At 48.7% G+C, this 17,141-nt stretch overlaps 1 protein-coding gene across 3 annotated transcripts in view; it reads left to right on the forward strand.

Annotated features, from left to right (window-relative positions):
* Window positions 1-17,141, forward strand: part of RNF213 (ring finger protein 213) — a 130,144-nt gene that overhangs the window by 40,865 nt on the left and 72,138 nt on the right. For all 3 annotated transcript variants that reach the window (XM_058284850.1, XM_071210838.1, XM_058284849.2), the window contains exons 12-19: window positions 350-572; window positions 1,084-1,139; window positions 3,143-3,296; window positions 5,554-5,724; window positions 9,095-9,184; window positions 9,880-10,002; window positions 14,073-14,244; window positions 16,826-16,999. In XM_058284850.1, the coding sequence (XP_058140833.1) occupies window positions 350-572; window positions 1,084-1,139; window positions 3,143-3,296; window positions 5,554-5,724; window positions 9,095-9,184; window positions 9,880-10,002; window positions 14,073-14,244; window positions 16,826-16,999 (1,163 nt within the window). The remainder of the gene's footprint in view (window positions 1-349; window positions 573-1,083; window positions 1,140-3,142; window positions 3,297-5,553; window positions 5,725-9,094; window positions 9,185-9,879; window positions 10,003-14,072; window positions 14,245-16,825; window positions 17,000-17,141) is intronic.

Consider the following 17,141-nt stretch of genomic DNA (forward strand, 5'->3'; position numbering starts at 1 on the left):
CCCCGGTCTTGAGAAGCTGTCTTACTCTTGCAGCAGGAATGGTCTTGAGTCTGCTTTTTGTGGCCTCGGTCGTGTCAGTGGCACGCTGCTTTATTTATTTTTCTGATCGTTCTCTTTTTGGGTCTCTACTACAGTGTTGATGGAGCCAGCGTAATTTAAAGGCCGTTGCCGAGCTCACTTGGATACGTTTCATTTGATTTACTCTTTTTTGTTTATTTCCCCTTTAGCTTTTAAATAATTTAAAAATTTTGAACTTTCTAGACCCCTTGTAACTTTTATTTTACCCTAAGTATATTTTAACCGAGCTCATTGCTACCCCTCTTTGTTGCTCCTATTTTCTCTTATCCAGGAAGAAGTTACTTAATCTGATGTCCAGGAAAGAATACCTGCTGAACGTGGATGAGCACCTGTTCCGGTCCTGGTTCAGTGTGCTGCCTCTGAGGAACTTGGCTTCCTATATGGAAACCTTTGTCGAACACCTGATAGGTTTCCCTGCGCATATTCTGGACTGCTTCCTAGGGACTTACTACCGGGTTCAAGGACTTCAGAAAATCTCCAGCATGAATCTTGAGGTTTGTCGTCTGGCATGGACTCAAGTCCTTGCTGAGCAAAAGTAGCTTGAAAAGTAAACACTGCAAGTTTGCAGTTCGTCTTTTCTGAAAAGCCCTTGGGGTGAAGCACTCCAGAGAGAACTGGGGGTGGGGGGAAGGCACCATCTTTTAGGGCTAAGAGGTTGCTTGCCTTGAGTTTATTCTGTTTCAGTAAGTAGAGTTCAGTCTAACAGCAGCTTCTTGCTCCTTCGGACTGCGCACGTGACTCAGAGCCTGCTGCGAAAGCTGATAGCTTTGTGGTTGCTCTTGTGCCTTTCACATTTGTGGGCTGGAAAAGTGGCGTGATTTACATCCTCAATTTTATTCTAAATACTGTAAGATCCATGCTTTAGCACTTTAAAACTTGATCACAGAAAGAAAAATCATGTTGCACCTTAGTTCTGTTGGACTTTCTTTGGCTTTGTTTTAGCAGAGGTGGTGGCATCGTGATTAAATCTCACCCTTCCTGACTTCCTTTTCTTCGCCGCTCTAGGATATTGAGAAGATATTTAAAATGCTGTTGCACCTCTTGGAACAGTGTCAGGAGAAGTAAGTAGAGAAGCAAAATGTAGTCTCTTTCTCGAGCATAGTTCAGGGGCCTCAAGTCCCCCTCATCTGAGGGCAGTGCCTACCGTTCGCGGTCTCAAAGCACCGTGTATCCCGATTCTCTTTGCAAGTTATTAATATAATCAGCCTATGCTTTTCTAAAAGTGGGGAGAATGAAAGATAGCATCTAAGATTTTGGTTTATTCCACCTGTTCTTTTTTCCTACAATGTCTTTTCTTCTTTTCTTTTTTTACTTGAAATGTGGCTAAAGCAACTGAAGAGGAGACTTTTAAAGTTTATATAATTTTAATTAATTTAAACTTAACTAGCCATACATGACTAATGGCTACCACCTAAGACAGAAGAGTGTGGGGTTTTTTTGTAGCATTCAAAATAGAAATATATTGTCAACTTACATTCCTTAGAGACTGCCAATTCACATACACAACTGGCTTCACAAAACAGCGTCTTAAGCCTTAGCAGCATTGAACTGTTTCTCTTTTTTAGATTTTTTAAATTTAAAACTTTTTTAACAAATCAGTTTTTTTAATCTTTTTCTTTTTTTTTTTTTCTTTTTATATTTTTAAATTTCTCTCTCCTCGCCGCCCCAGTTGTCTTTTCTTTGTGTCCATTTGCTGCGTGTTCTTCTTTGTCCGCTTCTGTTGTTGTCAGCGGCACGGGAATCTGTTTCTTTTTGTTGCGTCATCTTGCTGCGTCAGCTCTCCGTGTGTGTGGTGCCACTCCTGGGCAGGCTGCACTTCCTTTCGCGCTAGGCTGCTCTCTCTATGGGGCGCGCTCCTTGTGCATGGGGCTCCCCTATGCGGGGGCACCCGTGTGGCACGGCACTCCTTGGGCGCACCAGCACTGCACGTGGGCCAGCTCCACATGGGTCAGGGAGCCCAGGATTTGAACCGCGGACCTCCCGTGTGGTAGGTGGACACCCTATCCACTGGGCCAAGTCCACTTCCCACAAATCAGTTTTATTGATACTTATTAGTAAAGCATGCAATTCATCCAAAGTATACAATCAATGGTATTTAGTATAATCAAATAGTTGTGCATTCATCACCTCAATCATCTTTAGAACATTTTCATTATTTCAGTAATAATAATAAGCAAAAAACAAACAAGCCAACAAGGAAGTTCTCCGCCCCTTGGTCATTTATTTCTAAGTGGTTGTCATCATATGGTAGATGCGTGCTTCTGTCCTGCCTCTCTTGCACATTTAGTCTTTTTTTTTTTCCCACTTCACATTTAGTCTTTGCGCTTTGTCTGCAAGTCTGATTCAGGGTCGCGTCACATGATTATCTGACATCATTTGCACCTGCCGACTCGTGCGCTCTCTGACACTCTGGAGGGGCAGCGCCTAGGATGTAGAACGGTAGAAGCACGCAAGAGGCTGGCAAGGTGCTCCCAGCATGCCCTCGCCTGAGGTCTTGGGGGGTGAGGGTGGAGGTGGTGGGGGCCAGTCCACACCGCCTGTGTCACCCGTGACCGGTCAGGGCTCTCCCATCACTGCTGCCAAGTCACCCCAGCGAGTCCTCTCCCACCTGCGTTCTCGGCCGCCTTCTTATCGACTGGCGAGCACTCTGCTCTGTCCACATGCCAGCCGTGTGACTTGGTGTTCTAGCACGTCTTTCTCTTATTCCCTCTCTCCCTTTATCTTTCTAATTTTTTTTCCAAATTTTTATCATATTTTAATCTTCCGTAACATACTTCACTTGATTTTTTCCAAACGAGGGAATGCACTTGAAAATATTTAACTTGCATTTTTAGAGCAGTTCAGATGACAGGCAAACCGAAGGGACTCTTTCCTTTATTTACATAGTCACAGACTCAAAGCCAGTTGGAATCTTCCAGATGTTGCCCTATGTGGGGGCAAATGAATGCCTTCCATGCAGGTATTTTATGGGGAAGGACGTGTCATCGGTCGTCGCCAGTGGGTCTTGTTTTCTCACTTTTCCTTGAATGACTTTGGTGGTGACTCTTAACTCCTTGTGGCGTAGGATTCTCCAGCAGCCCTCCTTAGAGCCCTACCTGACCGTCTGCCTGAAACTTCATGAAATGGTCTGCAAAATCACAAAAGACGAGGAGTTCTATGAGATACCTGCCTTAGCCGCGGAAGTCATTTGCAGAGTGATTGCCCTGGAGCCGCTAAAGGTGAGTGGGACGGATGCAGAGGGTTGTCGTGCCCGGTGGCATGCGAAGCAGCCTCCCTTGAAGAAGGAGCTGGATTCCTCCGAGGATTGCCGGAAGCGGGTGCCGCGGCAAGCAGCTCCGCACTTCATCGCGTGCCTGCTCAGTGCTAGGCTCTGCCCCGTGCCCTGCGGAGAGCTGAGCAGAGGAACCCAAACTCTTGTTTCTGGCTTCTGCTCTTTGCTCCAGGAGCTCCCAAGACCGGCGCTTTCCTGGCCTCTGTTGATCAGAACTCCGGGGACTTGTTCCGCACTCCCCCAAGTGCGCGTTCACTTGCGCTTTTTCCTCGACACCCTAACTTAAAGACAGCGGTAAAATCCACAGATCTGCGCCCCCCCCCCGGCACCGCATTTGAGAGCCTGTCCCTTTGTGTCCCCTGCCGTGGTAACCGCTGTTCAGGGCCTCTTACCGCGGCTTAGTCTTGCCTGCCTTTGATCTTGATGCTTCTTGCATCTTCCTTTGCTCAGTGTCTGGTCTCTGAGCTGCGTTCCTCTGTGCTGTGCCTGTCCAGGGCCCCCCGTTGACAGTGGGGTTCCGTGCTCACCCGAGTCTGTGAACGTCCAATTTGAAGGTGATAACACTCTTTTACACGTAGACTGACGGCGGCTCATTTTTTAAACCTTATTATGTGTCGGAGTTACAACCCCTAGTGATCTAAAATAATTAAGCCTGTTTTATTCCTATTAGTTTGTCTTCTTTAAGTCACCATAGATAGAGTTTGTTTATTTATTTTTTTAAGATTTATTTTTTATTTATTTCTCTCCTCCTCCCCCCCCCCCAGTTGTCTGCTCTCTCTGTCCATTCGCTGTGTGTTCTTCTGTGACCGCTTCTATCCTTATCAGCGGCACTGGGAATCTCTGTTTCTTTTGGTTGTGTCATCTTGTTGTCAGCTCTCTGTGTGTGCAGCACCATTCCTGGGCAGGCTGCACTTTCTTTTGCGCTGGGCGGCTCTCCTTACGGGGCGCACTCCTTGCGCGTGGGGCTCCCCTACGCGGGGGACACCCCTATGTGGCACGGCACTCCTTGCGCGCATCAGCACTGCGCATGGGCCAGCTCCACATGGGTCAAGGAGGCCCGGGGTTTGAACCGCAGACCTCCCATGTGGTAGGTGGACGCCCTAACCACTGGGCCAAGTCCACTTCCCTAGATAGAGTTTAATAAGAAATGTTACTGGCAAGATGATTACCTTCTAACACGGGTACTGTGGAACCATCACAGGCAGGTGCCACCTTCCATGTAAACCAACTGAAGAACCGTCTCAGTTGTTTGGAATCTGTTTCCCAGCAGAAGGAGCTCCCTGAGATGTTGGTGGGAGCTCAGGGTGGTCTAAGCCACAGAGCGGGCAAAACGCGCTCCCTCGGCCATACGCAGAGAGGAGACGACTCCTGCCAGACAAAAACGAAGCAGAACAAAAGCAGGAGGGGGGGATCCGTTTCTGCTGGACGCTGCGCCAGGGGCAGTCGGGCTGCCAGAGGCCAGCCTGGGTCAGGACGAGGACCGTTTGGGTCATTTAGGGGCCAGCTCTGCCCAGCGCGGTGCTGGGTGTCAGATATACTGGGGTGACAAGGGCCTGGTCAGGGGTCCCCAGTGCAGGTCAGGGCTGGGGGTCCCCAGGGAGTGCCCGGGAGTGCCCGGGGCCTCTGAAGGGCAGAGGGGCAGCGAGGGGCCTGGGGGTGACCGTGTGGGAGGAGGCGGAGGAGGCCTCGCCACAAGGCGCTTCAAGAAGGGGTGAGGCTCAGCCCGGGCCGGTGGCTTGGCTTCCCCACATCCTTAGGGCAGCGGCCAGGGCCATCGCCGGCCCGGGGTCTGGGGTTTCTGGTCTGTGGTTGCTGGGGGAGGTTTCCCACTAGAGGGTCTCTTCCTCCACAACCCAGAAAAGCATGACCCCCTCCCCCGGCCGCAGCCCGGAAGCCGAGCTTGCCTCCCCTCTGTTCCCGGGGTGCTTCAGAGCCCCTCTTACCCCCGCTTGCCTCAGGTCTCCCGCTTTCACATGGAGCCCAAAAAAGTGGGGACGTTCAAGTGCTTTTAAAATAGGCGCTGCTAATAGTGCCAGTGTGTCTGCACACTTATTTATACGTGTGACTGAAATGGAGCTCTTAATGGAGCATCTACGATGTCAGGTAATGCAGTGGGGGCCGGCGTGAGGCAGGCGTTGGGGATCTTTCTGCAAACCTTTCAGTCTCCGAGAGGGCATTCAGTGTTCCCTCTTGTGCGCTAACAGGATTCGGTGGAAGACCAGGGACACGAACCCGGAAAGAAGGCCTCGGTCAGCTCGGTGGTCCGGGGAGCTCTTGCCACTACTAGAAACTGGCTTCAGAGTATTTTTAAAGGGAACATGTTCCGCTCTCCGACTCATTCGTTTGTCTCGTTCGTTTATCGCGAGGAAATGAAGGTAAGCTCTGCTGAAAGGGGAGAAACTGCCCAAGGTTTGTGAGGGGGGGTGGGCACACGGCTGGTCATGTCCACAGCATGCATCACAGCCAGCGGCTCCAGCGGGAGCAGGGTTCCCAGAGCCCCACCCCGCAACCCCACAGCCGCTCACCTGGGGCAGGTGTGAACCCTCACCTGAGCCTCAAATAGTCGGGAGACTGCTTGCCTGCCAGGTCTTCCGGCCTTCCTGTTTGTTCCCTGCATCCGACTCCCAGGTTGCGGTAAGCACATCACCTGCTTAAGGTCATCGTCATCCTTGACTCTTTCCTCTTAAGTTCTGCCCACGGGCAAGCTGGGGTTCTTAGCCAAGGTGAGACCTGGCCGTCGGCCGTCTCGGGGCCGCTGGGCCTTTGGGCTCTGAGAGGCATGCGCCACACCGGGTGAAGTTGCTGCCCTTTGACCACGTCTGACCTGCAGGAAGCGCCTTTTCTTAGGACTCACCCCGTGGGTGTTCTTGCCAAAGATGCTCAGCTTGTCTAATCATGAGGAAATCCTCAGACAGATCAAGAAGCGCTCTTCAGCACAGCCGGCCTGGGCTCCGCGTGATCATCACCCTCGCGGAGGGGATCCAAGGGCTGGGGCTTCCCAGAAGAAACGGGAGGCCTAAACGCAGTTGCTCCAGGCTGGATCCGGGACTCCAAAAGTCAGCAGCGAAGGGCGTGGCGTGGAGACGGGGAATGTGGCCCGGCGACAACCTGAGGGCGGTTTCCTGCTGCCGCGCGCTGGCCCGAGTGACGCTGTGGGGGCGGTCGTGTAGTAGAAGGACCCTCTCGTTAACCGGCCCCCGCAGCTGGGCAGGTATCGTGGTGTCTGCCGCCCACTTTCAAAGGCAGCAGAGAAGACATGGAGAGATACTGAAGAGGAGGAGAAAAGGCTGTGGTGAAGCCAGCGGGAGCACGCTGTGTGCTGTTCTTGCCACGCCTGTGTGCTTTAAAAATGTTCAAAATAAAATGCTGGGGGAAAATCCTTCCAGAAAAGGGATTCTTAGCAAAAAGGGGTCAAAAGGATGAAAGAACAAGGGGTCTGTGGGAAGAGGATGTGACTCAAGCAGTTGAGCTCCTGCCTACCACACAGGAGGTCCTGGCTTCGGTTCTCAGTGCCGCCTAAAGGAGATGAGCAAGACAGTGAACGGACGTGATGGGCTGGCGTGGTGAGCTGACTCAACGAGATGATGCAACAAAGAGACACAAGGAGGAAACAGGGAGCGGAGGTGGCTCAAGGGATTAGGTGCCTCCCTCCCACATGGGAGGTCCCTGGTTCAGTTCCAGCACCTCCTAAAAAGAAGACGAGCACACAACGAACAGACAGCGCAAACGATGAAGGATGGGGCAGGGCGGGGATGAAATAAATAAATAAATTTTTAAAAAACAAGGGGCCGTGAGTGTGAAATGAAACTCAAAAAAAACACGGGGATGTGTTCCTGTGGGTGTGATCTATTTATTTAATAACACACGGCCAGGGTACATAAAAATGTTTGGATATTTTCATAGTGGTTACAATTCAAAACAACAACTGAGGGAGTGCTGAGTTCCTAGCCAGGGGAGCTCTATCACAGTCCCTAAAGGAACAGCAACAGTCCCCCAAGTGCAATGGCAAAGACCAAAAAAGAAGGAAGGTCCAACAACAAGCCATTGATAGTAATGACTATGCTTGTGAGCCTGTGCACCTGAAATAAGAACAAGGCCTAGAGCTGCAGAGTGCCTAAGAGTTCCCTCCTGAGAGCCTCCATGTTGCTCAAATGTGGCCAGTATCGAAGCCAAACTCAGCATGTAAATGTGTTGCCTTACCCCCAGCGTAGGACATGACTCCCAGGGATGAGCCTCCCTGGCGCCGAGGGATTACTACCAAGTACCAGCTCATGATGTAACTAGAAAATGACCTTGAATAAAAGGGTCAACTCAGACCAGCAGAATATCTCTGTCTACGTATAATACCAGGAGTTAAAAATGCTTTTTGACCTGAATCAAGGAGGAAATGGAAGGACAAATGAGTTTTTATGGCTGTGAGTCTCCAGAAAGAGCTGGTAGGTTATCAGAGGGGTTGCCCTTATGCACACCTCAGCAGAGTCCCAGAGACAGATAAAGTAGATACAACCCCAGGTATTGGTTCTTCTCAGGGCGACAGAGACCCACAGGTTCTATGGTCATGGCAGATGGAGTTCAGTGCCATATCAGTTGGCCCTACTTTGGCGTTTGTGTTTCTGTGTGATGAAGCTGGACTTAGATGTGATCTTTGTCCGCAAGTCTCTCCTTTTACCTTTACTGGAACTGTAGTTGGTGCTGGGATTTAATGTATACCCAGGGGACCTGAATCTCTGGACTCACCATGTGATAGCCAGGCCCTGAGCCTCAACAGACTTGCAACTCCTACACTCTGGTTTATTGGACTTACCCCACTCATCTAACAAGGAGGTGAAGAAGGTCAACCACCACACCAGGGAGCCGAGACTGCCTGCAACTGAAAGCAGGAGAATTGCATCCAGCATCCATCTGGAATCTAAGCCCCCTCTTGATATAGTTGTGGAGTGGACACAACCATTCTAAGGTCCACAGGAGGGAGGAATAGAGTATGGATTAGAGTGGACTTATTGATACTCTATTCATGAACTATTGTGATTAGTAATCGAAGAAAATGTGGCATTGGTGTGGGGAAAGGGGCCATGGTGGCTGCTGGGGGTAGGGAGTGGGAGGAAGAGATGAGATGTGGGGGCGTTTTCGGGACTTGGAGTTGTCCTGGGTGGTGCTGCAGGGACAGTTACCGGATATTGTATGTCCTCCCATGGCCCACTGGATGGACTGTGGGAGAGTGTGGGCTCTGATATGGACCATTGACCATGAGGTGCAGCGGTGCTCAGAGATGTATTCACCAAATGCAATGACTGTGTCATGATGATGGAGGAGATTGTTGTTATGGGGGGAGGAGTGGGGGGTAGGGTGTGTATGGGGACCTCATATTTTTTTAATGTATTATTAAAAAAATAAATTAAGACAAAAATAATAATAAATAATAATAACGCACGGGATAATGTGGACTTGGTAAGGGGCCTGTGGTTCTCACCTGGCTGGCAAAGGGTCCGTGGAACAAAAAGGTCAGGAACCCCCATTCCAGAATAAAATCTGATGCCCTGGCGGTTCCTCCGTCCCGTCAGCACCCTTTGTTTTACGAGGCCAAGGTGGGTTGCCTGGATGTTCCGCAAACATGGCTTCCGGAAGACAACGGTGGGGTCAGGGCGCGGGGTCCTCGCAGGCCAGGGCCCTCTGTTACCGCCTGGTCTTCGTCTTGTTGTGATGTAACGTGCTCTCGTTTCTCTGCCCCGGCTGTGCGTTTTGCAGATCTGGAGGCGCATGGTGGAGCTCCGCTTTCCCGAGGGCTCTGGCTGGAAGGAGGCGTTGCTGGGAGACCTGGAGGGGCGGCTCAGACAGGTACCGAGCCCGGGGGCCGCGAGGGGAGGACGGGCCCACCGGGCCTTAGGAATAACATGTAGGTGTGTCCGCGGCCTGTCGGGGGACCACGTCCCCCACCCCTGTGACATTCACCCGGGCCCTGTATCGCCGACCCCGACGCCGGCTTGGGAGTCCGATCCCAGAGGAGCGGGTCCAGGTTTCATAGCGACGGCTGAGAAGCAGCGGGGAGCGGAGCCTGGCGTGTGCGGGGAGCCCACCCGTGCTCCGGGGGCCTGGAGGTGACCTCCTTAAACAGGGACGAGTGGGGAGAGACAGGAAGGTGCTCTTCACTCCAAATCCAGGCCCGTGACCTTAGGAAAACGAGCTTTTAGCACGATACAGGTGCTTACGTGGAACTGATAAATAGACCTTTTTTTTTTTTCAGAAAAACAGAATTAAGGAAATGCCATTTACCTGGCTTTTCCAAGATGCTGAGCCCCAGGTACTTTTCCTGCAAAGTGGGCGAAGAGCCACTTCTTTTAAGTTTAGGTTCCGCCTTCCAAACCCTTGCTGGTCTGATGGTGGAGGGCAGGGAGCAGAAGCTTAGCGTGCAAGGTTCAAATGCCGGGAAACTGACGAAATAGAGGGAATGTGAAATAAGCAGGGTACTCCTGCGCTGTAGAGTGTTGGCACGCAGCACCCACGGGCGCTCACCGTCTCTTCTGGTTCTGCAGGAGAGGCCCCTCTTGCAGATCTCTGCCTACTGCTCCCTTCATTGGGACAGTGACTGTGACAAGGACAGCGTGGCCAAGAGCTTCGAGAAGTGTGTTATTGAAGCTGTGAGCTCGGCCTGCCAGGTAACTTCCTCTCGAGTTCACAGCTGCGTTCGTGGGTCAATTGGCAAAGGCTGTTCGGCGCCTCCTGGTTCTAAGCTCGTGCCCAGGAGAACGGGTGGTGCCCTTCGGGGGCCTGTGTACCGGCTCTGGAGTCTGGTACCCTCGGCCGGTTCCTGAGATGCCGCTGCAGGGGAACTCGCAGCCACCGTGTGACTTTGAACTAGACGTCCTCGCGGGCAGCACCCGAAGTGTGCCCTTTATTATCATTGCCCCTTGTGGGGTTGTCTGCGAGCACCGGATTAGCAGGTCGGGGGCAAACGACTCCAGAGGTCTACAAAAAATGGGTGGGAGAAGATTTTATACGCTTGAAAATGATTCTATCCTTAACTTGGTCATTTTCTGCCAAGTGGGAAGAGACCCACCCGTGCCTGCCCCTCAGGCCACCCCAGTACACATCCAGCACCTTCAGCCCCTCCCTTCACTGTCACCCTCCCCGTCCCCTACCTCCCCCACAGCGCTCAGCTACTGCCTGTCTCCACAGCTGTCCTATTTTGGACTTGGATGTGAATGGGCCGTGCAGTACGTGGTCCTTTCTGATTGGCTTCTTGGACTCGGCATAATGTTTTCGAGCACGTGCCAGAACGTCATTCATTTTTATCGCCTTGTCATGTCATGGGGCTGCACCATGTTTTGTTTATCTGTGGCCTGGGGAGGGACCTTTGGGTTCTTCCCACCTTTGGGTGATTGTGACTAAGGCTACCGTAAATGCTTGTGTGCAAGTTTCTTCATATTGTGACTCACGCTGCCATAAATATTTGTGTACAAGTTTCTTCGTGGGCAAATGTTTTCACATCTCTTGGAAATAGACCTAGGAGTGGAATTGCTGGGCCATGTGGTAGCTTCTGTGTTCAGCATTTTGAGGACCTGCCCAGCTGTTCACCACAGTGGCTGCAAACAAGGGTGCTGATGTCTCCAGCCCTCGTGAATATTTCTTGTTGTCTGAGTTTTCGATGGTAGCCATTGAGGGGGTGTCAAGCAGCATCTCCTGGTGGTTTCGCTTTGTGCTCCCCTGACGACTGAGGCTGCCGAGCAGCTTTTCCTGTCTTATTGGTCATTTGTGCATCTTCCTTGGAGAAATATTCATTCAGATCCTTTGCCTGGTTTTTAAAATTATTATTTGTCTTTTTATTACTGAGTTGCAGTTTTATATATATTCCAAATACAAGTCTCTTGTCGGATATATATATGATTTGCAAATATTTTCTCCCATTCTGTAGCTTGTTTTTTTTTACTTTCTTAATGGTGTTCTTTGAAGCACGAAGTTTTAAATTCCAATGAAGTCCAGTGTATGTTTTTTCTTTAGTTGCTTCTTCTTGCTGTCATACCTAAGAATCCTTTGCCCAATCCTAGATCATGAAGATTTACTGTTTTCTTCCAAGGGAGTTTGAGTTGCAGCCCTTAGGGTTAGTTCATTGACCCGTTTTGAGATCAGCTGTGTATGTGGTGTAAGGCAGAAGAGCCCTTCTTGGTCCTTTGCACGTGGTGCCCAGTTGTCCTAGTGCCATTTGTTGAAAAGACTGTTCTTTCCCTCATTGAATGGCGTTGGCACTCCTGTCAAAATCAGTTGACCATAGACGTGTGGATTTATTTCTGGACTTTCAAATCTATTCCATGATTTAGATGTTTGGCCTTGTGCCAGTAGCAGACTTTCTTGATGATTGTTGCTTTGTCATCAGTTTTGAAATTGAGAGTGTGAGTCCTCTTACACAGTTGTTCTTTTTCAAGATGGTTTTGGCTGTTCTAGGTTCCTTGTAGTTCCAGATGAATCTGGAATGACTTTGTTAATTTGTACAGAATGTCAGCGGGGATGCTGATGGGGATCACACTGAGTCCGTAGATCAGTTTGAAAAGTGTTGCCTTCTTGACAACGGTAAGTCTTACGATCCATGAATATAGGATGTTTTTTCCATTCATTTAGATTATCTTTAATTTCTTTCAACAATGTTTTGTGATTTTCAGAGTATAAGATTTGCACTTTTTTGTTGTTTATTCCCAAGTATTTTCTTCTTTTTGATGCTATTGTGAGTGGAGTTGGGTTCTTTATTTTTTTAACGAAAGTACAAAATCAGTGGTATTTGGTATAATCACAGAGCTTGCATTCATCACTTCAGTCATTGTTAGACCATTTTCATTATTTCAGTAATAAATATAATAAACAAAAAACAAACAGACAAGAAAATTCTTTACCTCTCAATCTCTCTATGCTTCCTGGAATTGTTTTCTTAATTTCATTTTCAGATTATTCATTGCAGGTGTAGAAGTACTGTATCCTGCAACCTTGCTGAATTCAGTAATTCTAAAGTTGTTTTAGTGGATTCTTTAGGATTGTCTATATTATAAGACCCAAGTCATCCATGAATAGAGATAGCTTTACTTCTTTCTTTCCAACCTGGATGCCTCGTTTCTTTCTCTTCCTTAGCAGCCCTGGTGAGAACAGCCAGCAGTGTTGAAGGGACGTGGTGACAGCAGACATCCTTGCCGTGTTCCTGGTCTCAGGGGAAAGGCATCCTGTCTTTCACCAGTAATGGTGGTATCAGCTGCCAGTTTTTCATAGATACCCTCTATCAGGTTGAGGAAATTCCCTTCTCTTCCTTCTTTGTTGAGTGTTTTTATCATGAAAGGGTGTTGGGTTTTGTCAGATGCTTTTTCTCCACCTTTTAAGATGATCGTGTGGTTTTTTCTGTGATGTATTAAAATTGGCTTTCTGATATTAAACCAACCTGGCATGCTGGGATAAGTCCCACTTGGTTGTGGTGTGTATGATCCTCTTAATATGTTTCTTGGCAAGGCTAACTTTTATCCTTTCAAATATCAGAGAGTATCTCTTTGTAAGTCAAAATTATATTTTTCACTAGTTAGAGGCAAAATATTTTGTGAAAACTTTGCTCAAAAGGAGAAATTCCTTGGTGGGGAATCAGAAAGAGATATAAAATACATGTGGTGTTTGTAGGCAGTTCACAGTTTAGGAACATAAAGTATTTATTAATAATTCATTCTTAATACATTGAGTATTTTTTCATGATGTGAAAGTCCAGGAAAAAATGTGAAAACTGTCAGGGAACCAGTAGGAAAGGGGGGTTGATGTGTGGGTTGTGTTGGTGTGTGTGTAACAGCCAGAGTGCTGATAACAAATATCAGAAATCCGTTGGCTTTTATAATGGGAATTTATTTGAGGTAAAAGCTTACAGTTACAAAGCTCTGAAGAGTCCAACTCAAGTGACCATAAGAGGTATTTTCTCACCAAAATCTGTTGCCACATGTTGAGGCAAGATGGCGGGCAGTCTTTGCCTGGTCTCTCCTTCCTTCTTCCTCCTAAGGTTCTGTGGGCCCAGCTCTTTGGATCTCAACTGTAGACTGGAGGACTCATCTCCCAGGGCTTCCTCTATCAGTCTGGCACGGGGCTCGTTTCTTTCCAGGCTGTATCAGCTGCTGCTATCAGGCGAATGGCTCAGCTTCCCCCGGGCTTTCGCTGTTTGGGCTTTCTCTCCTCTGGCATCTGTGGAGCTCTCTCTTTTCCTGTGTGTCTTCTTGAGTAAGTGTCCTTTTATATCAGCCCACCAAGGGGGCGGGCACTCCAGCTGGAGTCATGCCCTTCTGATGTGGTCACATCAGAGCCCTAATCTTGACTAATATAATCAAAGACATCTCAGCTGAATCTAATACAATCAAAGGGGCTCACACCCAGAGGACTAGATGAGTTTAGAAACATAATCTCTCTTTTGAGGGTTCATAAGTAATCTCAGACTACCGCAGTGTGCATTTGCATGATGCTCTGGACATCGCTGAGGCTGATCACTTCAGCAAACAGAACTAGTACAGGGCAAATGGAAATGGGCTAAGAAATGGGGAGGATTTTACTGTTTTACTTTGGGGGGACAGCCTAGAAAACTAGTTATGATAGATTTCTGAAATGCTTTGGGTAGGTCTTTACTTCTGTTATTTAAAAACAAACAAATAAATAAATGAAAGAAAAAGCAAACCAGTTTTTTTAAAAAGCTGTAAGTGTCCTTCTCTGTCTTGATTTTGTCCAGTCTCAGACCAGCATCCTCGACAGGCTCTCCTGCCATGATTTGTGGAAATTTGGCACCATCGTGTCCGCCGTGATCACGCAGTCCTGGCCAGAAAACAGTGAGGGCAACTTGGACGAGATTTTAAAGCACCTGCTCACATGGCCAGATGTCAAGCATATCTTTAAACTGTGTGGTAGGTTCACGGGGTGTGCTGGCAGCGTCCAGGCTTGGTGTCCTCCTGGCTTGGGGCAGAGGGAAGGGGGACAAATACTTGACCTGATCCTGTTGGGTTGGGCTGATGGTGGACAAAGGAAGCAGATGGGGTGGAGGGGCCACGAAGGCCCAGGATATCTTGCCTTGTAAACCATGACGAGTACCCAAAGCCACTGTTGGTGGACCACAGCAGCTGTGCCGGCGCAGCGACCTCAGCACAGCTCTGCAGCCCTTCCTTTGTTTTTTTTTTCAGATGAGGAAATTGAAGCTTGGTTTGTAATGGTACTTACCCAAGATGTCAAAGATGCTAAGTAGTAAGAGCTAAAATTCAGACCCTGGCTCTAGAAGCTACTTGGTTATGCTGAAATCAGTGTAAATGTCCAACCCACACTGATGACCTAAATAAGAAATTAAATCCTCTCTGACTCTTCCACCTCTTCACTGTGCCCCAAGTATTCTGTGGTCGAAAAGGAGGGGATATGGTGGCCCTTAAAACTCTATATTCAAGTTCATATGCAAGTTGTTATAATCAGATCTAGCAGAAATGCACTGTTTTGAACTAAAAATCCCAGGTTAGATAACTCTGAGTCTCAGTTTTTTAAAATAACTGGGACAGACATAAAGAGCTAAGTTCCCTATGTGGCAAGGTGGTTGTGGAGCTAAACTATAAGATGATGACTATGCGAGCGCCATGCCAATTACTAAAAGCTACTCGAGGGGAGCGGATGTAGCTCAGTGGCTGAGCACCTGCTTCCCATGTACAAGGTCCCGGGTTTGATCCCTGGTGCCTCCTAAAAACAAAAAACAAACCAACAAGCAAACAGAGAAACCAGCTTGGAGTAGCCGCTGTGGCTCAATGGTTGAGTGCCGGCTTCCCACTTACAAGGGCCCAAGTTCAATCCCTGGCCCTGGTACCTATTTAAAAAAAAGCTACTTGATGGAGACTAGAACATGTGTGGGTTTTTCAATTAATAGGCTTTATTTCTAGAATAATTTCAGGTCCACAGAAAAATTGAGCAGAAGGTACAGCTTTCCTATCTGCCCCCCCAAACACAGTTTCCCCTATTTTTTTTTTTTTAATTTCTCTCCCCTCCCCCCCCAACCCCCTTGTTGTCTGCTCTCTGTGTCCATTTGCTGCATGTTCTTCTTTGTCTGCTTCTGTTGTTGTCAGCGGCACGGGAATCTGTGTTTCTTTTTGTTGCATCATCTTGTTGTGTCAGCTCTCCGTGTGTGCGGTGCCATTCCTGGGCAGGCTGCACTTTCTTTTGCACTGTGCAGCTCTCCTTACGGGGCGCACTCCTTGCAAGTGGGGCTCCCCTACGCGGGGGACACCCCTGCATGGCACAGCACTCCTTGCACGCATTAGTGCTGCGTGTGGGCCAGCTCCACATGGGTCAAGGAGGCCCAGGGTTGAACCACGGACCTCCCATGTGGTAGACGGACGCTCTATCCACTGGGCCAAGTCCGCTTCCAAGTTTCCCCTATTTTGAACATCTTGCATTCGTGGGGTACTGTTGTTACAACTGATGAGCACTGACACATCATTAATAATTAAGTCTATCATTAACATTAGAGTGCACATGCTGTACAGTCAATAGTCATGTGTCATATAACCATTACAGCATCACACTCAATAGTTCCACCACCCTAAAAATTCCCTGGGCTCCACCCATTCATCCATCCCTCCCTCCCTCCCTCCAACCCCTGGCAGCCCCTGATCTTTTTTCCATCTCTTGTCGTTTTGTCTTTTCCATGGTGTCTTCTATTGGAATCCCGCAGTCTGTATCCTCTCAGGCTGGCTTCTTTCACTTAACAACATGCACCTCGGGTCCCTCCATGTCTCCTTGTGGCTTGATGGCTGCTTCGTGCTGCCGAGGGGTATTTCTGTTGTATGGATGGACCAGTTTGTTTATCTGCCCACCTGCTGGAGGACTTCTTAGTGGCTTCCAGGTTTTGGCAATGATAAATAAAGCTGCTTTGTCTGTTTTTAATAGCACAAATAAACATGGTCTTCTCATAATACTATACGACCCTCATATTACGGGGAGAGAAATCTTCCAGTGGTTTAACTATGAGTATTTAAAAACTCTGCCGTATAACTTGATCCCAAGTTTTGCAAGACAGCCGCGAGTGGCAGAATGTAAAGCCAGCTGCTGCCCTCTGTACTCAGTGTCATGTCCACGTCTCCACATGCCATGAAAATGCCTCCTTAGAGCCATTTTGAGGGGAGCCTTGCCCAGCAGGTGTCCCTGCTGCAGTTCATCCTTCTGCTGCAGGAATTCTCAACATGGGAGAACTTCAAAGGACAGCACTTTTAGTTTAAGAAAGACAATCAGTAGAGCAAAAGGGTGCAGGTGTAGGATTTCGAGAGATGTGCCTCTCCCAGCCAATTCAGGGAATCCTCTTCATCAGCAAGGAAGTTGTTTCGGAGTTGAATCTGGGTATTTTTCACGGGTAAAAAAAAGTCAGGACAAATTACCGGGAGTTCCCATGCTTAGAAGAAATGAGGTGGGAAGGAAGTGGAGTGCCCACTGTTTCACCTGCGTTCGTCACCTGAACAGGCTCTGATGGGAAACTACTAGCAAATATCACAGAGGAGGGCAAGAAGTTGATGGCCACTGCTGACTCCGTGTTCACACAAGTTGCTGGTCGTGTCCTAAATGGAACGATTTTAGTCAGACAGCTGGACCTCATCAGGAAACACAAGAAGCAGTTTCTCGACATCTGGCAAATAAGTAAGTATCAGGCTGACATCAGGACTTCAGGTCCTGAGAATCACAAGGCGAGGGGTCCGTGCACTCGCAGTAGCAAAGGGGGTGCCCTTCAGTGTTTCCAATGAGGAGCGTTTACTTGCCAGTAACTTGCCGGGGAGTGGTT

This window comes from Dasypus novemcinctus, chromosome 21, assembly GCF_030445035.2.
Source record: "Dasypus novemcinctus isolate mDasNov1 chromosome 21, mDasNov1.1.hap2, whole genome shotgun sequence".
In the NCBI taxonomy this organism is placed as follows: domain Eukaryota; kingdom Metazoa; phylum Chordata; class Mammalia; order Cingulata; family Dasypodidae; genus Dasypus; species Dasypus novemcinctus.